Raw genomic sequence first — 25211 nt, 5'->3', positions numbered from 1 at the left:
GTTCTCTCAACTCGTCAAAGTCATTCTCCGTCCAGCTTTGATCCGTTGCTGGCGATGAGCTGCGTTCCTTTGGAGGGGGAGATGTGCTCTGATTTTCTTAATTTTTTTAATTTCCAGCTTTTCTGCCTGCTTTTCCCCCATCTTTGTGGTTTTATCTGCCTTTGGTCTTTGATGCTGATGGGGTTTTGGTGTGGGTGTCCTTTCTGTTTGTTAGTTTTCCTTCTAACAGTCAGGACCCTCAGCTGTAGGTCTGTTGGAGATTGCTTGAGGTCCACTCCAGACCCTGTTTGCCTGGATATCAGCAGCAGAGGCTGCAGAAGATAGAATGTTGCTGTACAGGGAGTGTACCTGTCTGATTCTTGCTCTGGAAGCTTCTTCTCAGGGGTGTACCCCACCGTGTGAGGTGTGGGGTGTCGTCCTGCACCTAGTGGGAGATGTCCCCCAGTTAGGCTACTCAGCAGTCAGGGACCCACTTGAGCAGGCAGACTGTCCGATCTCAGATCTCAACCTCCATGCTGAGAGATCCACTGCTTTCTTCAAAGCTGTCAGACAGGGTCATTAACATCTGCAGAGGTTTCTGCTGCCTTTTTTTTTTTTTTTTTTTGCTATGCCCTGTCCCCAGAGGTGGAGTCTACATAGACAGGCAGGCTTCCTTGAGCTGCAGTGGGCTCCACCCAGTTCTAGCTTCGTGGAGGCTTTGTTTACCTACTTAAGTCTCAGCAATGGTGGGCGCCCCTCCCCCAGCCTCGCTGCTGCCTTGCAGTTAGATCTCAGACTGCTGTGCTAGCAATGAGGGAGGCTCCATGGGCATGGGACCCTCCCGGTCAGGTGTGGGATATAATCTCCTGGTGTGTCGTTTGCTAAGACCCGTGGTAGAGCGCAGTATTAGGGTGGGAGTTACCCGATTTTCCAGGTGTTGTGTGTCTCAGTTTCTAAAGGGATTCCCTTCTCCCTTGAGCTTCCCAGGTGAGGCAATGCCTCGCCCTGCTTCAGCTCTGGCTGGTCGGGCTGCACCAGCTGACCAACACCAATTGTCTGGCACTCCCCAGTGAGATGAACCCAGTACCTCAGTTGAAAATGCAGAAATCGCCTGTCTTCTTTGTCACTCACGCTGGGAGCTGGAGGCTGGAGCTGTTCCTATTCGGCCATCTTGCTTGCATCCCTTGGGATGATATTTTCAAAGTGATTACGGAAAAACATGCCAACCAAAAATACCATACCAACAAAAGCTGTCCCTCAGAAATGAAGGAGAGATAAAGACTTCCCAGACAAACAAAAGTCAAGGGAATTCTTCACCACCAGACATGTCTTACAAGAAATGCTAAAGGAACTTCTTCAAGCTGAAAGAAAAGAATGCTTGTAACACAAAAGTGTTTGAAAGTATAAAACTCACTGGTAAAAGTAAGTACAAAGTCAAATTAAGAATACTTTAGGCCAAGCGTGGTGGCTCACACCTGTAATCCCACAACTCTGGGAGGTCAATGTGGGCGGATCACCTGAGGTCAGAAGTTCAAGACCAGCCTGGCCAACATGGCAAAACCCCATCTCTACTAAAAATGTGAAAAGTAGCTGGGTGTGGTGGCACACGACTGTAATCCCAGCTACTCAGGAGGCTGAGGCGGGAGAATTGCTTGAACCTGGGTGGCGGAGGTTGCAGTGAGCGAGATCGCGCCACTGCACTCCAGCCTGGTGACACAACGAGACTCCGCCTCAAAAATAAAAAAAGAAAATATTCTAATACGGTAATGGTGGTGTGTAAATTCCTTATATCTTTAGTAAGAAGGTTAAAAGATAAAACTATTAAAAATAATAACTACACTTATTATGGTTCATGTAATATAAAAAGATTTAAATTGTGACATCAAAAATTCAAAATATGAATGTGTGTGGAGTTAAAATGAACAATTTTTTTGTGTGTGGTCAGAGTTAAATTGTTATCAATTTAAAATAACTTATAAGATGTTTTTGTAAGCCTCATGGTAACCACAAAGCAAAAAACTTGTCATAGATACACTAACTGTACAAAGCAAGGAATCAAACCACAGTACTAGAGCAAATCACTTAACCACAAAGGTAGACAGTGAAAGAGAAAGAAATTTTAAAAGCGTTTACAAAACAACTCAAAAACAGTGAACATAATGGCAGTAGTAAGTCCTTAACTATCAATAACTAATGTGAATTAAATAGATTAAATTATCCAGTCAAAACATATAGAGTGGCTGAATGGATTAAAAAACAAGACTCTTCTATATGGTACCTATAAAAAATTCACTTTACTGGTAAGGACACACAGAGACTGAAAGTGAAAGTATGAAAAATATATTGTATGTAAATAGAAATAAAAACAATGGGAGTAGCTATACTTAAATCAGGTAAAATAGACTTTAAGTCAAAAGCTATGAAAAGAGACAAAGTCATTATATAATGATAAAGGGGCCAATTCAGCAAGAGGATGTAGCGATTATAGACATATATGTACATCACATTGGAGCACCTAAATATACAAAGAAAATAGTAATAGGTCTGAAAGGAGAGACAGACTGCAATACAGTAACAGTAGGGGCATTTAACAGCCCACTTTCAGCAATGGAAAGATTTTCCAGACAGAAGAAACATTGGATTGAAACTGTAGTCTAGACCAAGTGGACCTAACAGACATATACAGAATATTACATCCAACAGATGCAGAATACAGATCCTTCTCAACTGCCCGTGGAGCATGATTCAGGATAGATCACATGTGAGACCACGAAACAGGTGTTATCAAACTTTAGAAGACTGAAGTAATATCAAGTATCTTTTCAGACCATGATGGTACAAAACTAGGAATAAATAAAAGGACGAACTTCAGAAAATTCACAAATGCATGAAAATTAAACAACATGCCCCTGAACATGCAATTGATCAATAAAGAAGTTAAAAGGAAAATTTAAATTTTTTAAAACAAATAAAATTGGAAATACAACATACCAAAAAACTATGAAATATAGCAAAAGGAGTTCTAAGAGGAAAGTTTATAACAATAAATGCCTGTATCAAAAAAGAGAAAAATCTCAAATAGCCTAAGGTTGCACTGCAAGGAACTAGAAAAACAAGTAGAAACTCAACCCAAAATTAGTAGAAGGAAGGGAATAAAGGGAATAATAAAGATCAGAGCAGAAAAGGGTAAAATGGATATTAGAAAAACAATACAAGAGATGAATGAAGCAAAGATTTTTTGAAGACAGAATCAACAAACCTTTAGACTAAGAAGAGAGAATATTCAAATAAATAAAATCAGAGATGAAGAAGAGAATATTCAAATAAAATCAGAGATGAAGAAAGACATTACAACTTAGACTGAAGAAATGCAAAGGATCATAAGAGAGTATTATGAATAATTATATGCCAACAAATTAGATAATCTAGAAGAAATGCATATATTCCTGAAAAAATACAACCTACCAACATTGAATTATGAAGAAATAGAAAACCTGAACAGACCAATAACAAGAATATTGAATCAGTAATAGAAAATCTCCCATCAAACAAAAGCCCAGGCTTTGCTGCTGAATTCTACCAAATGTTTAAGGAGGTAATACCAATTCTTCTTAAGCTATTCCAAAAAATTGAAGAGGAGAGAATACTCCTAAATCATTCTATGAGGCCAGCATTACACTGATACCAAAAACAGATAAGGACACAACAACAACAGAAAACTACAGGCAAATTTCCTTCATGATTACACATGCAAAAATTCTCAACAAAATATAAGAAAACCAAATTCAACAACACATAAAAATGTTATTTACATGATCAATTAGGATTCATCCCATGGACACAAGGCTAGTTTGCATACACAAATCAATAAACATGATACATCACATTAACAGAAGGAAGGATAAAAACCACATAATCATTTCAATAGTTGCCTATGAAGCATTTAATAAAATTCAATATCCTTTCAAGATAAAAACTCTCAACAATTTAGGTATAGAAATTAAGTATAGAAACAATGCACCTCATGACCATGAAGACCATATCTGACAAACCTACAGCTAACATCATGCTGAATGGGGAAAAATTGTAAGCTTTTCCTCAAAGATCTGGAACAAGATATGGATTTTCACTTTCACTACTTCTATTCCACAAAGTACTAGAAATCCTAGCCAAAGCAACTATGCAAGGGAAAGAAATAAAGGGTATCCAAATGGAAAAGGAAGAGACTAAACTTTTCATGCTTGGAGAGACATGATCTTATATATATATAGAAAACCCTGAAGATTCCACCAAAAAACTTTAGAACTACGGCCGGGCGCGGTGGCTCAAGTCTGTAATCCCAGTACTTTGGGAGGCCGAGACGGGCGGATCACGAGGTCAGGAGATCGAGACCATCCTGGCTAACACGGTGAAACCCTGTCTCTACTAAAAAGTACAAAAAACTAGCCGGGCGAGGTGGCGGGCGCCTGTAGTCCCAGCTACTCGGAGGCTGAGGCAGGAGAATGGCGGGAACCCGGGAGGCGGAGCTTGCAGTGAGCTGAGATCCGGCCACTGCACTCCAGCCCGGGCGACAGAGCGAGACTCCGTCTCAAAAAAAAACAAAAAACTTTAGAACTAATAAACAAGTTCAGTCAAGTGGCAGGACATAAAATCAGCATACAATAATTAGTAGCATTTATATACACTGACAGCAAACTATCTGAAAAAGAAATATTATTTTAAAATCTTTATTTCTAGTAGCTACAAAAATGTAAAATACATATGAATACATTTAACCGAGAAGAAAAACCATCTCTACACTGAAAACTGTAGCCTTTTTACATTTTGCAAAATCTTGTTGAAATAAACTGAAGAAGACACAGATAAATGAAAAATTTTTGTATTCACAAACTGGAAGAATAAATGCTGTTACAATGTCCATACTACTCAAAGTGATCTACAGAGTCAATGCAATCTCTATCCAAATACCAATTCCACAGAAATAGAAAAAAGAATCCAATAGGTTTTATAAACTGCAAAAGACACAAAATAGCCAATGCAATCTTGAACTAAAAGAACAAAGCTGGAGACATTACACTACCTGACTTCAAAATGTACTATGATGCAATAGTAACCAAAATAGCATGGTCCTGGCATGAAAACATAGACCAATGAAGCGGAATGAAGAGCCCAGAAATAAATCTACACAATTACAGCTAACTCTTTTTTTTCCTGAAAACTGCCAAGAATACACAATGGGGAAAACAGTCTTTTCAATAAATGGTTTTGGGAAAACTGGATAGCCACATGCAGAAAAATGAAATTAGACTATTGTATCTCACGCTATACAAAAATCAATTCAAAATGGATTAAAAACAAAGGCAAGACCCACAAGTGTAAAGCTATTAGAAGGGAACATAGGGGGCACAACTCCATGATATTGTTTTGGGCAATGATTTTTTGGATGTGACTTCAAAAACAGAGGCAACAAGAGCAGAAAAAAGGACAAATGGGATTTTATCAAACTAAGAAGCTTCTGCACAGCAAAAGAAAACTCAATAGAATAAAAGCGACCTATAGAATGAAAGAAAATATTTGCAAACTATACATCTGCTAAGGAATTAATATACAAGATATATAAGGAATTCAAACAATTCAATAGAAAAAAGCCAAATAACCCAATTTAAAATGGGCAATAGACCTGTAAAGACGTTTCTCAAAAGAAGACATACAAATAGCCAACAGGTACATCAAAAAATGTTCAACATCACTAATCATCAGGGAAGTGCAAATCACAACCACAGTGAGCTCTCACCTCACTCCTATTAGAATGGCTATTGTCAAAAAACAAAACAAAACAAAAAGATAAGTTTTGGCTAGATTGTGGAAAAAAGGAAACCTTTGTGCACTATTGGAGAGAATGTGAATTAGTGCAGCCATTATGGAGACAGTATGGAGGTTCTTAAACAAATTAAAAATAGAGCTGTAACATGATCAGTAATTCCACTCCTGTGTATATATCCAAAGAAAACAAAATGAGTATGTCAGTGACATATGTACTTCTATGTATATTGCAGCATTATTTACCATAACCAAGGTGTGGAATCAACCTAAGCATCCATCAGTGGATAAATGGATTAATAAAATGTGTATAGATACACAATGGAATACTATTTAGCCATAAAAATAAGAAATCTTGTCATTTGTAACAACATAGATGAATCCAGAAGGCATAAGGTTAAAAGATCCCAGGCACAATATGACAAATACTACATGATCACACTCATGTATGGAATCTAAAAAACTCATCTCAAAAAAGTAGAATGTTGAGTGATGGATACCAGAGGCTGGGGTGGTTGGGATGGGAATGTTGGGGAAATGTTAATCAAAGGATATATAATTATAGTTAGATAGAAGGAATAATTTCAAGTGATCTATTGTGCAGCATGATGACTATCATTGATGACAGTATATTGTATTCTTGACAAATGCACAGACTGGATTTAGGTATTTTCACCACAAAAATGACAACTATGTGAGGTAATGCACTTGTTGATTAGTTAGATTTAACCATTCCACAATGCATATATACTTCAAAGTGTCATGTTGTACATGATAGATACATACAATGTCATCTGTCCATTTAATTTGAAAAAGAATGAGATAAGATACTTTTCAAAGAGTATTAGTAGTCATTTTTCTGAATTCCTGTAGTGTATTTTCAAGATGAATAAGTTTTCTAAAGTAACAGAAGCATATCTCATTAGCCATCAAAAATTATTTTTAATGGCAGTTTTTAATGTAGATCTTCAGGAAATAGCACACAATTACTGCCTTTTAAAATAGAATGCATGAAATACAATTAAATCTTTCCTTGACTAGTCATCTCAAAAATTTTTTTTGGAATATCCTCTGTTTTACCTGTTACAAAAAACACTAAAATCCAGGGATATAAAAGTTTAAAAATTTATTCTTAGTGAGTTTACAATGTCAATGGAAAGTTAAATGTGTAGAAGGAAAAGTTACAATCTGGCCTCTTAAAGGCTGGACGGAGGTAAACAGATTTTGTTTAAGAGTCCCAGAATTAGTCAGTAAAGTTTAGCCTATAAGATGACATCTGTGATAGTTATCGAAAGATGGGTTAGAATTTAAGAAGGAGAGATACAGCATTCTAGAAGAAAAGGAGGGGCATTCCAAATGATTCCAAGAAAGTGGTAAATTGGAGAAATGGTAAAATGTTCAGTGTGCTTGATCAGTAGCAGCTTGAGAATAGTTCCAGACTTTACAGGAGCATGAAAAAAATTCACTTTGGATCACATTGCTTTCTTGCTTACAAACCGTTGTTTTGCCATCAGTTACTGAATAAAAGTCTTAGCTTGTTAAAATGTAAAAAATGTGAGCAAGCCCAGCCAAAATGAGCAAAGCCACATGCTTGACCTGCAGTTAACCACAGATGCATAAGGGAGTAAAACAAAGATCATTCACGTCTGGCCCAGATCAGTTATCTGGGAGAACCATGACCAATAATAAATGACCATTATTTTAAGCTACTAATATTGGGAATATTTTATAACTCAGTAGTATTTCACTGATGAGTTGTATTAGTGCTTTTCTATTCTTCTGTCCTAAAGTAAAAATGTCTTTACTATTTATCACTTTCAGAGAAATGTGAAGATGTAATAGAAACAAATTTTGCTAGGCAAATAGAACTATGGTATTGCTTTGAGCTGGCATAGATGCAATTCCATGTAATTCCATTTCTTGTTATAAACTTGGCTCTAAATGTACAATGTATGCTTCAATATATGGACACATGTAGATGTAGAAACTGTGTATATGTATGCACTATTTATACCACGCAAAAATTTACCAAAGTCTTCATATCCATAGCATTTATATTTTTTAAAATAACTCTTTTTAGTATAGACAATTTTAGCTATAAATATTCACAGAGAGAGAATAACATAATGAAACCCTGTGTACTTATCACCAAACTTTAGTAATTTCTAACATTTTGCATGTGTTGTTGTTTGTAGCAGTCTTTTGTTTTTGTTTTATTTTTGTTTTTGTTTTCCTTTCTTTTGACAACATGAGTAGTGTTCAATGCTACTAAGAACAAATTTGCAGATTTTTCCTGCAATGCTTGAAATGATTAACTTCCATTTGTTGCCAAGTAACTGATAGCAAAAGTAATATAAGAATATTCACAGCATAATTAGATTTGAATAGCAAGTATTATTTAACGGGTGCCTGATATTATTGCTCATAGGTATGCTTTTCTTTCTTGTACTTCTTATTTTTGGTAATAATCATGTTTTTAATGACTTGTGATAGACTTCTTTTATGAAACAATAGAAAACCACCATAGGACCTCTTTAGTAAGCTTTTAGAGTGTTGGAACTACTGGAAATCTTATTTGGTGGGAGATTATTATTTCCTAAATAATTGTTTGCATAAACTGACTCCTCCAACAGTGTTAGTTAAATGAATCATAACAATTAGTATAAACAGAGAAAAGTGATGATGATCTAGGCAAGTAACTTATAGGTGTTCTATTTGTTGAACAAAAGAATGAATGGAAAATTAGGGCTCTTATTATTATTATCACTTTTGCTGTATCCATGATAGAATAAATAAAATGTTTGTTTTCAGTCTGCCTTCACATATACTTCTTGGTAAGAAAGTAAGGATGAAAGGAAATGGTGGATTGAGGGAGGGTGAGAGGAAGGAAGGAAAAAAGAAAGGAAGTGAGAGAGGCTAATTATCTGGAGGTTTTTTTTTTAAAGTAGTAATGCCACCAAATTAAAGTAACTTTTCAATTTAATGCACAATATTTATATACTATTATATTGGCATTCCAGGGTTTCAAGTGTAAACAGGTTATCTTAGATGCACAGAATATCAAAAGAACCTGTGCTATCATCTCCCGATGCAGCCTAATCGTTGACAGAGGTCAAGAAAGTTAAAGCAAGTGCTGAAGTTGAATATATTAATATACAAAAATATAGTATTTGTATTAGTTTGTTCTCATGCTGCTAATAAAAACACACCCAAGACTGGGTAATTTATAAAGAAAAAGAGGTTTAATGGACTCACAGTTCTACATGACTGAGGAGGCCTCACAATCATGGCAGAAGGCAAAGGAGAAGCAAAGTAACATCTTACATGGCAGCAGGCAAGAAAGCTTGTGTAGGGGAACTCCCATTTATAAAACCATGAGATGTCATGAGACTTATTCATTATCACAGGAATAGCATGGGAAAACCTGCCCCCATGATCCAATTGCCTCCCACTGGGTCCCTCCTCCCACGACATGTGGGAATTATGGGAGCTACAATTCAACATGAGATTTGGTGAGGGACACAGCCAAACCATATCAGTATCATTACCCCTAATGTATATTGCCTTCAGACCACCAATGAAGTTTAAGTCATCTAAAGAAATGCATTGTAGTAGTAGTAAAAATATTTGGTTAACTTTATATTCCTATATTTTATGCAAATATGAAGTTATTTTTATAAGATTTGGGCTGTTTTAAAATGTCATTCTAAAGAACATCTCTAAGATTTTATGTAATTACTACAAAAATTAAAAATTGTTTTATAGGCCGGGCGCGGTGGCTCAAGCCTGTAATCCCAGCACTTTGGGAGGCCGAGACGGGCGGATCACGAGGTCAGGAGATTGAGACCATCCTGGCTAATACGGTGAAACCCTGTCTCTACTTAAAAATACAAAAAACTAGCCGGGCAACGAGGCGGGCGCCTGTAGTCCCAGCTACTCGGGAGGTTGAGGCAGGAGAATGGCGTAAACCCGGGAGGTGGAGCTTGCAGTGAGCTGAGATCCGGCCACTGCACTCCAGCCTGGGTGGCAGAGCAAGACTCCGTCTCAAAAAAAAAAAAATTGTTTTATATTTATAAACCTTGAATTTCAATGTAGGCCATGCTTATTAAAATTCAGTATCTTTTTGGTTACAGCATTAAAGAGGCTTCTAGAATGCTTACCTTTTTTCAGTTCACTATCATAATGAGAGCCTCACTTTTATCCCTCACTCCCCTCCCATCCTTCCCCCAACTCCCCAGAGTCCATTATATCATTCTTATGTGTTTGTGTCCTCATATCTTAGCTCCCACTTATAAGTGAGAACATACAATGTTTGGTTTTCTATTACTGAGTTACTTCACTTAGAATAATGGTCTTCAACTCTATCCAAGGTGCTGCGAATGCCATTATTTCATTACTTTTTATGGCTGAGTAGATATTTCATTATATATATATTTATCCACCATATTTTCTTTATCCACTCATTGGTGGATAGATGTGTAGGCTGGTTCCATATATTTGCAGTTGTGAATTGTATCATAAGGTAAATGTTTTGAAATACATTGGAATTATTTCTGAAGTTCAGGAATGGCTTTGCTTTTCTACATTAAGTGGTTTATTGAATATTTTTAGAGAAGAAGCTCTTGATTTTCAGTTGTTTGGGTGGAGAGAAGAGATTGTGCTTGTAGTCATTGTTCATACGGGGATTTGGAAGATGAAAGAGTAGGTTACTCATTATTCATACGAATTTTCATCAGTCCTTCTCATTTTGGCCTTGCATCTTTCCCCCGTACCCTATCATACCTGATCTTTCTGGTTACTAAGCCTGTACAAGGTTCTAAACCCTTCATGGCTTCCTTTGGCTGTGGTCCACTCTATGACAGCCCAGGCTGCAGCTTCCACCACTATGTTTCAACAGTTCTGTGTTAACAATAGCTTTATATCTACCAGAAAATTTAACTTTCCTGACCATTTCTGGTTTGAAATAGAGGTAATAAAACCACTTTTACTATGTGGCTAGCATACGGCAGAATTTTTCAGCCTCGGAATTATTGAGCACTATTGACATCTAGGGCCAGATAATTCTTGTGTACATCTTTCCTGTGCATTGTAAGATCTCTAGCAGCATCCATTGTCAAGTAACACCCCCTACGAATTGTGACAATCTCAGTTGAGAACCACTGTCATAAAACCATGCCAATGAGTAATCATGCAGGACTGTGTATCAAGAACAGAATACCAAGAAATGTAAATATCTTCTTCAGAAGCACAAGTATATATAAACCAACTCAGTATAATCTGGAAGGTCATTAAATTACATTATACTATACTTAGAAATATAATGTCATTTTGTGATATCTTGAGATAAGCAGAGAATTTACAATGTTCTGACTTTCACAGTAACACTGTACCTTTTTCGTATTCCAAAATTTTATTTTGATAAGCATTTCTAAATAACCTGGGAGTTATCCTTTTTCATTTCTGAAGGCCTTTTATCTGCTAATAGAAAGAAGAAAAAAGATATGCTATGATCATTTTGCATACTTCCTCATTGCTAGAGATGCTTTCCCTCACAGGATACATAATTTCTTGGAATAGACTATTGTTCCTAGAAGATAATTAGTAACTGTTATTATTATTATTTTTTTGCCTGTCAGTAGAAGTGAAAACAGTAGTTGGCATGCTCACCTACTTGATTATAGCTTTTACATCAATCAGCATCCTTTTCCTATGCTTCATCATCATTTCTCTGGATAATTATATATTGTTTCATTTTTCTCACCATTTTTTCTTTAGCATTGACTACACACAAATTTATTTAAAATGGCTGAAATTAGTCATGCAATCAGTTGGAATTCATCCTCACATTTATGCAAAATCTACTGCAGCAATTGTTTTAAATGTGAAATTTAAAAACACTGAACCACCTTTATTTATTCTATATCTAGTGATACTCTCTTTTGTTTACCCTCCATGTTTTTCTCCACTCATTTGGTCAGAATCAGGTTTAGTGGGTGATTAAATGTGTTCTGGGATCTGTCATGAGTCTTAGTGCATCAAACAGGGCTGGATACAATGAAAGCTGTGGCATAAAGGACAAATGTAGAAGGTGAAAAATGAATAGAGACCCTGAACCTTAACATTATCTCCATGTTGACCACAGTTTCCTTTGGTATTCTTGAGTAATTCCATTATGAAAATAATGAATAGAGTATTTTCATTGTTTCTTTTACCTTGGAGGTTTATCAAGATACTGGGTAGCAACTAAATGTAAATTCTGTAACTCATATGTTAGGATAGTACTTCATAATAAATATTTTTTAATGAGAGCAAACTAAATTAATCGTGATTATATCCAATTTGCCAATTAAATATGTTCCACATATCAGTGAACTAAGGAAGTACTGGAGAATTGTTCTTAGGAACTTGGATAAGCAGGACCCTGTTGTATTAGTCAAAAAATAAATTTGGGTGTATACTTTTTATTGATGTGTCATAATTATATACATTTTGGGGTGTATGTGATATTGTGATGAATGTAGACAATGTGTAATGATCAAATCAGGGTAATGGGGATAGCCATCATCTCAAATATTTACCAGTTCTTTATGTTGGTGGGAACATTACAATTCTTCTCTTCTAGCTATTATGATATATGCAATCAAGTATTCCTAATTATAATTTTCCTGCTGTACAATAGAGTACTAGAATTTATTCCTTCTATCTAACTATATTTTTGTACATGTTAATCAATTTCTCTTCTTCACCCCCTCCCCAGCCTCTCATAACAGTCATTCTATTCTCTACTTTCATAAGATTCACTTGTTTTGCTCTCACATATGAGTGAGAAAGTATGATATTTTTCTTTCTGTGCCTGGCTTATTTTACTTAATATAATGACTTTCCATCTATCTTGCTGCAAATGACAGAATTTCATACTATTTTATTGCTGAATAATATTCCGTTGTTTACATATGCCACATTTTCTTTTTAGTATGTTGAGGAATCTCCGTAGAGTTTTCCACAATGGCTGTACTACTTTACATTTCCACCAACAGTGTACAGGCATTCACTTTTCTCTGCAGCCTCTCCAACATTTGTTATTTTTTTGTCTTTTTGATAATAAATAGCATTTCTAGCTAGGCTGAAATTTCTCTTCGTGGTTTTTGTTTTTGTTTTGAGACGGAGTTTTGCTGTTGTTGCCCAGGCTAGAGTGCAGTGGCATGATCTCAGCTCACTGCAACCCCCGCCTTGTGGGTTCAAGCGATTCTCCTGCCTCAGCCTCCCATGTAGCTGGTATTACAGCTCTTTGTGGTTTTAATTTGCATTTCTCAGATGATTAGTTGATGTTGAACATTTTTTTTCATATATCTGTTAGCCATTTGCATGTTTTCTTTTAAGAAATATCTATTTGGGTCCTTTGCTGATTTTCTTATGGGATAATTTGATTTTGGGGGGAAGATTTTTGCTATTGAGTTGTATGAGCTCTTTATGTATTCTGCTTACTAATCCCTTGTGTATTAGTTCATTCTTGCATTCATATAAGGAACTACCTGAGACTGGGTAATTTATGAAGAAAAGAGTTTTAATTGACTCACAGTTCTGCAGGCTGTACAGGAAGCATGGCTGGGGAGGCCACAGGAAATTTACAATCAGGCAGAAGGTGAAGAAGAAGCAGGCACATCTTCATATGGCAGAGCAGGAGAGAGAGAGCGAAGGGGGAAGTGCTACATACTTTTAATCAACCAGATCTCCTGAGAACTCACTCACTATCATGAGAACAGCAAGTGGGAAGTCCGCCCCCATGATCCAGTCACCTCCCACGAGGCCCCTCCTCCAACATTGAGGATTACAATTCGACATGAGATTTGGGTGGGGACGAAGAGCCAACCATATCACCTTGTCAGATGGATCATTTGCAGATAATTTCTTCCATTTTGTAGGTTGTCTCTTCACTTTGTTAACTGTTTCCTTCGCTGTGCAAAAGCTTTGTAGCCTAATGTAATCTCAGTTGTCTGTTTTTGCTTTGGTTGCCTGTGCTTTTGAGGTCTTAACCAAAAAATCTTCGCCCAGACCAATGTCCCCTAGCATTTCCCCAATGTTTTTGTCTAGCAGTTTTATAGTTTCAAATCTTATATTTAAGTCTTTAATCTATTTTGAGTTTATTTTTGTATATGGTAAAAGATGGGTATCTATTTTTCTGAATATGAATATCCAGTTTTCCCACACCATTTATTAAAGAGACTATCTTTTCCCCAATGTACGTTCCTGGTGCCTTTGTCAAAAAATGAGTTGACTGTAAGTGCGTGGGTTTGTTTCTGGGCTCTCTATTCTGTTCCATTGGTGTATGTGTTTGTTTTTGTGCCAGTACCATTCTGTATTGGTTACTACTGCTTTGTAGTACAATTTGAACTCAAGTAGTGTGATGCCTCCAACTTTGTTCTTTTTGATTAGGATTGCTTTGGCTCCTTGGGCTCTATTTTGTTCCGTATGAATTTTAGGATTGCTTTTTTCTACTTCTGTGAAAAATGGCATTAGTACTTTGATAGGATTGCAATGAATCTGTCAATTGCTTTGGGCAGTATGGTCATTTTAATGATATTAATTCTTCCAATCTATAATATGAGTGTGGGATATCTTTTCATTTGTTTGCATCCTCTTCAACTTTCTTCATCAGCGTTTTATAGTTTTCCTTGTAGAGATCTTTCATCTCCTTGGTTAAACTTATTCATAGGTATTCTATTTTTTTGTGCTATTGTAAAGGGGATTTCGTTCTGAGCTGATTATTTGTGTATAGAAATGCTGCTAATTTTTGTATGTTGATCATTATCCTGCAACTTCACTGAATTCATTTATCAAATCTAAGAGGTTTTTGGTGGAGTTTTTAGATTTTTCTAAGTATAAGATCATGTCATCAGCAAGTAAGGATAATTTGACTTCTTTCCAATTTGAATGCCATTTATTTCTTTCTATTGGCTAATTGTTCTTGCAAAGACTTCCAGTACTATGGTGAATACAAGTGGTAAAAGTGCACATCTTTGTCTTGTTCCAGACCTGAGTAGAAAGGCTTTCGATGTTTCCCTATTCAATAAGTGAAGGATTGTAGAAATTAGCCAGAATATATCTCACAATAAATGACTATGACATTTGCCTAAAATATGAAACTTTCCAAGACCACTTCCCTTTGGGGAATTACAAGGAGATGAGTCATCAGTCAATGCATTACGTTTTAGAAATATAAATCAACACTGAATAGTAAAATTAGTCCATATGGATAAAAAGAGGTGACTAAACTGATTTATAAAAACTTGTCTCTGGATAATTAATCCCCCATAATCTTGCTTCTCTTATGTTGTCTCCACATATTGTTAAATGCCACCACCATTCATGTATCTGCTCAAGCTCATAACTAGAGATCATCCCCCTTAACTCATGGACATTCATTTACTATTCACATCTAGTCAATCAGTAAATTGTGTTAGTTCTACCTACCAAATAGATACTGAAGGGAAAAGAATTCTACCACTTCCACCGCCAACACTGTGCCATCACCTTTCATTGGACTGCCCCAACGTCTTCCTTCCTGCCTTCCTGCCTCCATTCTGCCTCTCTGCCTCCACACCACTTCATTTTCCCAGACTTGAACACCAAAATGCCAGAGTGATACCTCTGGTACAAATGCTACTTGCGGCTCTCTTATTTTTAAAACTCTCCAAAGCATTCCTAGTATGCTTAGAATAAAACCCAAGTCCTTTCCACGTTCTACAAGGCCCTTCCTGCATCGACCAGTGGCTATCTTTGAATTCATTATCACTCTTTTTTTACATCATTATAGATACAGTGACATTCTTTGCCCTCTCTTAAGCATGCCAAGTATACTCCATCTCAGCACCTTTGAACTTGCTCTTCTCTCTGCCTGGCATAAACATTCTCCAGGTATTGATATGACTCACTTCCTCCCTTCTCACAGATAGGTTTCAAATGATCCTCACAGCAAGCTTTCCTGACAGTTTTCTCTAAAATAGCACTTACGTTAGTCTCTATAGCTGCTTTAATTTTCATAGTACTTGTAATCACCTGACCTTATATTATGTGTGTATCCATTTATATGATTATTTTGTTTCTTCTTCTCTGGAATGCAGGCTTCATGAAAGCAGAAATTTTGTCTGTCTTGTTCACTGTTGTAGCCCCTAGTGTGTGGTAGAGAGAAAATACTTTATAAAATATTTTTTGAATGAATAAATGAATATTTTTATAGTTTAACTACAAGCCACACGTATCAAATTAAATGAACAAAATACTAAGTATCAAAGCTAGCCAAATGAATTCCTTGGCTTTCCTAAATACATGTATTTTGATAGATATATTATGAGTTACTTCCTTGGAAGTATTTGTTCTGTCTCCTTGGCATGACTCTTAAGTCGAAGTTACCTTGTATATGTTTTTAGTTTAGTCATCAACTGATCTCCCCGCGCCTTTCTGTTCAGTTACTTAGTCACTCCTCACTCCTTGAGGCTCCTGAGGCTCCATGACTCTGTGGTTAGTCACCATAATTATTTGCAACAGAAAGGAGAAATGTTGCCAACCCCAAAGCATTAGAGATAAGTGAAAAATAGAGCACCCCTTTCTTTTTTTTTTTTTTTTTTTTTTTTTTTTTGAGACGGAGTCTCGCTCTGTCGCCCAGGCTGGAGTGCAATGGCCGGATCTCAGCTCACTGCAAGCTCCGCCTCCCGGGTTTAAGCCATTCTCCTGCCTCAGCCTCCAGAGTAGCTGGGACTACAGGCGCCCGCCACCTCGCCCGGCTAGTTTTTTGTATTTTTTTTAGTAGAGACGGGGTTTCACCGTGTTAGCCAGGATGGTCTCGATCTCCTGACCTCGTGATCCGCCCGTCTCGGCCTCCCAAAGTGCTGGGATTACAGGCTTGAAACACCGCGCCCGGCCGAGAGCACCCCTTTCACCCCAAGTGGATTCACCTAGTAAATGTTGATGTTTTCTTCTATCCATTTCCTTCTTCAGCAAGGACCATGAGATTGTGTTTACATTCTACAGCTCTCACAAGATGTATGCTCCAATATTAGAAACTAATGTTAAAGCATTCCAGGCCAAAGAAAGCAAAACTGAAATTCCACTCTTGAGTCATTCAGAGGTTGAAGCATTATGGGTGATCCAAGTTCCCCTGACTATCTGTGAACACAGGCAGTTGTTTGTGAATTCTTTTAAGTTAAAAGAAAATGCACAAACAGCCTATTGTAAAATGGAGTGAGTCAGTGCAATTGCACAAAGCATGTTTTATTGTCAGCTGTATAAATCTGTGAATATTTTTTGTGACCAGTTTTAGTTGGTGGATTTAAATGAGGTCACCAAAAAGTTATCTCTGAGTATAGCACTCGCCACAGTGCATCATAAATATGCTCTCATCTATGAACATCCTTATGAATGACTCTATGTCTTACTCATTCTTTTATCTCTAATTTAGTACTGACTATTTTAGGTCTTTCATAAATGCTTTTGAAATTGGAATATGGATGTATTTATAATTATCTAGATTATAAGCTCCTTCAGGACTAAATGCTATGTTTTGTTTACATTTGATCCCCTTATAATCCTTGTACATTTTCTTGCATATTTAAAAGTCTTTAAAATATTTTTGTTGAATTGATTTGTTGAGTATAGATCAATCCCCCTGCTATGGAAACTAATGTGGAAAGTGTTAATGATTCTTAAATCAGGGTCTAAACCCCTTTTGATCCTTTGGTTGGACGTCCAGTTCATTATTTCACAAATAGTAATATTTTTCTTGTCAGGCTATATAGGCTGCTAAATGCTATTGTCCCAAACTTTGATGGATATAATTAGAACAGATTTATTTTCCATCTACTATATGCAAGAACTTAATCTGTTTTCCTATTAAATTCTCACAACAATTCACGCAGGAAGACTATTTATGTCACATTCTCCATATAAAAAGACTGAGACTAAGAGATGTTAAATAATTTATCCAACTTGCCAAACAAATAAGGTAGAATTAGGAACTGTTAGACCGGTTTCCTTGAACACTAACTGTGTGAAATCTTTCCTACTCTACCACAATGCTTCTGAGAAACCAAGTGAAGGGAACTAGTTAAAATACATTATGAAAATTACATAAGATTTTGAAAGAAACATTTTATGGTAGGTAAGTATAGATACCCAAAATGTATCGAGTATTCTCAATAGTATTTGAGAGATTAGTATGTGAAGGATTAAAATTAAATTTTAAAGAGGTGATTGTTCAACAGAGAAAGGTGCATGTATCATAGACACCTCACATTTCTCTCCACGTTAAGATCTTTAGAAAGACTCAAGAATCTTGGCCTCTTTACCCTGGTGTTGTCATTTTTGTTTTAGGAAGATAGTGTTTTACTTTTTACCATTCCATAGCTCAAGTGTAAAAGGGATGGGGAAAAGAGGGAGATGCTATATCCCTTTATGAATACTCAGGGAAACTTAATACAGATAGGGAATCAATCCTGTACACATCTTCATGTATACTGACTTCTAGATGTTTCTCTAGCTGGTAGCTAGTAAGAAAAATTAGTGTCCTTAAAATTTTCCTTCTATTATGCAGAACAGTTTTGTCAACAGAGACCTTAATAACTCTGTAAGAGAGGTCTGCTATTATTGTAAATGACTCTAAAGCTTTACCGTTGTTAATAGGATGTTCTGAAGAATAAAATGAGGTCTTGAAAATACTTTTGATGGTGAATACAAAGCTATGTTTAATGCAAAATTAGTGAGAGAAAAATCTCTACTATAATTGCCGTGGGTTTTTGTAGACAAAATATGATTAGGATTTAAAATGACCGGCCGGTGCTTCATATCATTACTGTTACACTTTGTTTAGTTTTCAAAGTGATTTCCATTTGTGAGTGAGTGTCCATATGTGTGTATAGGTGTTTTCGAGGAAGAGAGAAATGCCTCTGTAACACAAGTTGTTTTCTTAACTATAAAAAGCCAGTTGGCTTAGTCATGGTCTAATGCTAAGAACATTTCTTTTTAAATTGTAATTTGTTTGAATTTCCTTCTAGTTTCACCTTTGCCAACGCAGAAAATAAAGAGAGTTTTTGTGGTTGTGTGTATGTTCATCTTAATTGGTCACTACCATAGCCGCATTTGTTTTCCAGTTCTGTGTTCTGTCAATTCAATCCAACTAATATTTATGAAATACCATAATGTTCCAGAAACATTCAAATAATGGAAAAATCGAGCTCATGTTCTTCCTTTGTGACAGCAAAATTGGTCACCCTCAAGTGACTGTAGAACTGAACTACATCTTAGCTTTAGCAATCACCTCCTTTTCACAGTCATTTTGACAATGTGTCAGATCAGTGGCTCAGCTGTTGTGGTCTCTGGAAGTTTCCCTTCACTTCTATCAAAGACAGACAGGAAAATCACATGAGAAATGTATCCAACTGATACCCGTCATAATACCAAAACATGACACTTATAGATGATGACAGATTGCACTGTAAGAGCTCTCTGCTCTAGGTTATGATTATTTAGTTGCATGTTTCCACTCTTCTAACAGATTGCACACACCTTGAGGGGAGACTGCACAGACCCATGCATTATTTGCTTGACAGAATTTTCCAAGGAGCACATAAAAAAGAATGGGGAGGAAAAGATCTAGGAAGGATTCTAGTTTGAATTTGCTTTGTTATCTTTGGCGAGCCTTTTGATCTTTTTGTACCTCAGATCCTTGATCTCTAAAATAAGAGAGTTGAATCAGTCCAGTTTTTTTAAAAGTTAATATTTTTTATTAAATTAAAATCTATTTTTAAATTTTTATTAATTTTTTTTAACTACAAAGCACTGTTAGGTATAAGGGCAGAAACTAAAGATATTACAGACCCTCTATCATAATATCTGGCACATTATTATGTTTAATATATATCAATTGAATTGAATTGGATTTGTTTGGTCAACATCTTAGGTGAAATACTGATGTATAAGGTAAAATAAAAGCAGAGCTACTTTTGTCAAAGAGAAGTGGGTGGCACAACAAGGCAGGGAACCGAGCCCAGTGGGCACCCCCAAACTCCACCTACTCAGAGGGACATGGTGAAAATCATACCATGTTAGAGAACACAGTTTCCAAATCAAAGAACTTAATAAGCATATAATTTTTCCTGGCTTCAACATTCTATAATTCCATGACTGAGCTTTAAGGAATTCCTTTACTAACATCTAGTTTGCCACATGAAAGTAATATGAAAGATGTTAAGGATGTTGTAACATTATGCCATCAAGTGGGTGGTGGGTTATGATGGAGAACCACAAAACCATTTTGTATTTCTGAACAAATGTACTGCATACGAGTTTTATTATCTTTCTCTATAGATCTTTATTTTTTGCCTTACTGCAAACTAATGTGGTATGCATTTGAACAGGGAACAGTTCTCCCAGCTGCTTTCTGTAAAAAACTGTCAAGTTGTCTACTTGTAACTACGTAATTACAAGATTATATAAACTGATATAATTTACTGAATACAACACTTATTTAGATACCATATTTGCTTTTGAAATTCACTGAAACCATTTGATAACCAGAGTCTAAGAAATGTAGATTTCCAATCTATTAATGGCAGACTATTTTGCCAATATTTAGTGAATAAGCTGATTATTTAGGCAGTAGAAAAATAAAATCCATTAAGATCACTTTAGGCAGGAAATAAGAGTATTAAAGATTAATCAGAGTGATGTCATATCTTTGAGAAGAATTTCAAAGCGATCGATCTCATCCTATTACCCAAACTTTCCTTTGCCCTTTATTTCTATCCTCTTGTTAAATAGTAATAAAGATGAATGGATAATTATTCCATTAGCTATGAACAAAAGCTATCAATCATATATGAAGTTGTTCTTCCAAACTAAAACTCAAAACTCATTCCTTTTATTCTCTGACTTGGGGTATGTCATTTCTTTGTACTTAATGTGTTTTCCTTTAAAGAGAAGAGGAGGCAAGCTGCTAAAGCTTGAATTCTTGAACCCTCTGGTGATAAGTATATGTGGTCAACTCCTCACAGTTCTGCCTAGATTAGCCTTCCAGTTATCAACCAAGCTGGCATGTCCACTTGGCAAAGAAGAAAGAAAGCCCTCAAAGCAAAAACATTTAGTTTAGCAATCATTAATTGATCATTTATATACTTGATACAGAGTAGAAATTTCAGTGACAGGTTTCAAGGGACCTAGGCAATTCTATTAGAGAGGGCAGTGCAGAGTGAGGAGGCTAAATGAAGGAGAACTGACTAAAGTCCAGATATGGTCTAGTTTGGCTAGGAATGAAGTATGCAATGGAAAACCTATCTTCAAGATTTCTAATGACAAACTCTTAGATTTATGGGCTGATAATTGAAATTGACAAGAGCACAGAGCAGAAATGTGTAGAAGCTTAAAATCGAAGAGAGTATATCATGCAAATTAGCAATCAACACTATAAAATGTAATGGATAATAGTAAGAAAGAGTTTAGACTAAATGGAAAATATCATTTAAAATATTCCCTTGGTGTGGGTGTGCATGCTTGTACTTGTGCTAATTTAATGCCACATCTACCTCACTTAGATTATGTATGTAGGAAATACTTAATGTAATAACTAAATGGCAGGCTTTGAAATGATGTGATCTAGGATATGGAAACTAGGAATGGAATTAAGAGTAATGAGACAACTTTATGCCAAAAAAATCATTGTAATACATGCCACATATATCATGTGTGCTTTAATTAACACAGAAAAAAAGGTAGGACATCCCATTAAAAGTAAAACAAAGAACAAATTGAAAATGCTTCCTGAAACACAGTTATACGATCACAGGGACTGACCAGTCCTGAGGGTCTAATTCATTAGTGTCATGTGACTGTCAATCTGGAAGTGTGATGTTTTACTCATGTACAATCTAATAGCTTTTCAGCTTGCCTGAAGGTGTTATCTGCAGTATGTTCATCATTACTTGGTGGAGCGCTTTAATACTACTTTGAAAATGAAAAATATTTGGGAAAATAGACTGTATTCTATCTTTTAGTTTTATGCATCATAACTATAAGTCTCTGTATTATTATTGTTGTTGTTTTTCAGCCCCTCTGACTGATAAGCCACCCAAGCTTTTGTATCCTATGGAAAGTAAACTGACAATTCAGGAGACCCAGCTGGGTGAGTAATTCCTTAATTCTAGTTAATATAATGTTCTCATTACACTGTGACAGTTAATAGCCTAGATTGTAACCCAATGTAATACTCGCAGCTAAATCCATTTGTATTCATAGGGAATAGAGTTAGAAAATGCTAGTAAACCTAGCCATTTCATTCCTTGCGGTGCGTGCCTTAGGACCCAGTTGGACATATGGATGTAAAACCTCACATGCTATTGAGATGGTTATTGGAAAATGAGATAGACTGATGATTTGAGTGATGGTATTGCAGTGCTATCTTATAAGGTTTGAATTGGTTTTCAAACAGGCACTATGCAACTATTTGATATATAATATCTATTAATAGGTTAAGATGCAATTTCTGAAATTTAGGGGAAAAGGTTCAATTTATTAAAATAAATGTCACCATTATGGTTAAAAAGCATTTTAAGTGTAATCAAATATAATATAAATTTTGCTAGTTATATTTTGGATAATATATTAATAAAATATGACCAAGTGACTTTTGGTTAAGGGACTAGCAGATTTGGGACATAAGGCTATAGACAAAATATGTTTTGAAAAAATATACAATTATATACAAATCAGAATTCTGACTTATCTTAGAGATTCATCTAGAAATTTTGAGTTTGATTTAGCTATGTTCAGTTATACCAATTATGAAAAATTTCCCTCTTAATTGTAAATATATACATAGCAATTCTGTTATATTCTCTTAGGTCTTATTTTATTTGAAATGTAGTATGCATGCATATACCATAAACTTTGGCAGAAAATATTTGTTTGTAGTGGTGCAGTATAAAAGGTTATCAAAATATAAATTTAAATGAATATACATGTTTGTTAAGGAATTTCTTCTTATAGTAATCATACGAGAGTGAAAATACATTTACTGTATATAACTAAAAAGAATCAGTATACCATCCCTTAAGTTATTGTTACTCTTATTCCTGGAGTGAGAATTTGCATCAAAACTATAATTCATTTTCCAAATGAAGATTACAGATGTGATCATCTTTACTAATAACATACCCAAAGTTATAGTACACAAAGATATGATGATGGTTTTAGCACCTATAAATTATTGTGGTCAATGGCTTTCTAGCACTTGAGATGCTAATATTTGCTAACTTTAAAGCATGAATATACAGGATTTATGCAAGTCAGGGTGTTAATATCTTTCCTTGATTCAAGCCTTTTGAATTAATGTCATATATATGCAAGTAGTATTATAATTGCTGTTATTTTGAGATGGAAGATTATAAATAGCATTAAAACAATGCCACATAGGAAGCAAATAGATATACTCAAATTTTGTCATGCACTTTATGCATGCCATGGCATCCTTAATTACATTAGAATTTATTGCTACATTTTGAATACATTTTTATATATAAATTCTCATAAGTAGCCATGCTCATATTGATTTTTCAATAATTCATAGGAAGATGTATTTTTAAGGAGTTATATAAAACTATAAACATTTTGGGCCAAGAAGTAAGGGTTTTATGGTACCAGTTACTATTATGAACACATTAAAAATAAAATTAATGGTATGCCTTTGCTTGACAATATAATTAAAGAATTTTATGGTTGATTGTTGCCCATAGGGTTTCTTTTTATCATCCTTGAATTTGTAATAAGTCGGATTGTTCTCTACCTCTTGCCACAGTGTTTAACAAAATAAAATAATTGCTAAAGCTACATTTAAAACTTTACCTTCTCTTGAACAAAGTCACTAAGAGTAACTACAGCAAATTAAAAATATGGAAATTTCTTATGCAAATTGGAAGTGACTATACATTCATTTGAAGAAATATGGGCATGTCTGTTACTAAAATGCTTCAAAAAATTCTCTTAAATCCTTTATTGTCACTCAGAAAGGAGGTCTCTTTAACCACTGACTAAACTAGTGGATTCTTTTAAGCAACTTTTATTTTGTTGTTTTATGATTTTGGTTCATAGTGTACAGGTAAATCATTTTCTAGTTAGAGAAATTCAACCTTAATCCTTGGATTTGTGAGCAACAGTTGATTTGAAGTAACTACCTTAATAGTGTTGTTGCTACTTTGCTAGCATTGCTAGTAGGTGCATCAAAAAGGATAAGTGAAAATAGGAAAGACTTGATATGAGGTGCTTAAAATATACATTTTTTCCAAAATATGTATTTTGACTTTTCATTTTCTTAAGGATTTAATTTTTGCCCTTTCCATATTTGACAAAACTACCTATTCGGCAGGTTCAAAATATGATAGAAATCCTAAGAAAGAAGAACTGAGTGAAGAGTCATGGGTTGGAGTGAAGAGGGTGGCCTGCACCCATGATGGGGAACTTATAACTTACTCTCTTATGAGAAGATGAAAACCTTCAACAGAATTGTACTGTCAGAGTATTCAGAGGTTTGCCTCCACTTGTTCCCAATTGAGAGTTGACCTCAGAGGATAACCAAAGTCCTGTAAGAGTTACATTATAAGAAAAATCATCAGGAATTACACAAAGCTAAGCTTGTACATGTCTGGTGACCTAACTTGAGCATCCTAGTTAAGTTACAGACATAGCCAATCAACCCTAGTAACTGTGTGTCCATAGATTCTCTAGTTTGCTCACAAATATATGTAATTAATTAATAATGAACTTTGATATAATCATGAAGTGCATGGATTTGCTCTTCATCTTCAAATTCATTTTCTCTGCCATTTGCTAGCCATGCCTACATTTCCCATTTTCTATATCCCTTGTGTCCTGTTCTTCTAATTCCTTCATCTTTTCAAACTGGAAAGGATTTGATAGTGGTCATTTAAATTCTTTTATTGTAGAAAGAAAGCACTAAAAGATTTTTTAGGAAAAATCATATAATGGAAACTAAATTCACATAAAATATGTAAATGTCGGATTTGAATTTCAATCAATATGTGGTCACAACCTGACATTTCCATTTTAAGTGGCACCTGTATGTTATTTCTAAATGTCCAAAAAAGAACATTGTCCATTTTACATAACTTTCAGGCATCAGCAAATATATGAGTAGCACTTTTTTGGGCAAAAGGCCCAGAAATTTTACTGTACAGTTCTGAAAGTCAATCTGGGAGGTGAGCCTGAGTATTTTTTCAGACTACTATAGTCAAGAGAATCAAAAGACAGACACAATTGTCTTGCTATACCTGAGCCCTGAGAATGTCATTCAGAGATGTGGCCTGCCTGTTATGGCCAAGAGCCCACTTTCAGAACCTTCCAGAACAGATAGC

At 35.5% G+C, this 25211-nt stretch overlaps 1 protein-coding gene across 1 annotated transcript in view; it reads left to right on the top strand.

The window, feature by feature from the left end:
* The window catches only part of IL1RAPL1 (interleukin 1 receptor accessory protein like 1), a 708593-nt gene that overhangs the window by 389025 nt on the left and 294357 nt on the right, over positions 1 to 25211 (top strand). The window contains 1 exon segment of the mRNA XM_033201300.1: positions 21893 to 21967. Within this exon segment, the coding sequence (XP_033057191.1) occupies positions 21893 to 21967 (75 nt within the window).

Source organism: Trachypithecus francoisi, unplaced genomic scaffold, assembly GCF_009764315.1.
Source record: "Trachypithecus francoisi isolate TF-2019V2 unplaced genomic scaffold, Tfra_2.0 Lachesis_group6, whole genome shotgun sequence".
Taxonomy (NCBI): Eukaryota; Metazoa; Chordata; class Mammalia; order Primates; family Cercopithecidae; genus Trachypithecus; species Trachypithecus francoisi.
The sequence above is the reverse complement of the archived record's forward strand: the minus strand, read 5'-3'. Positions and strand labels throughout refer to the sequence as shown.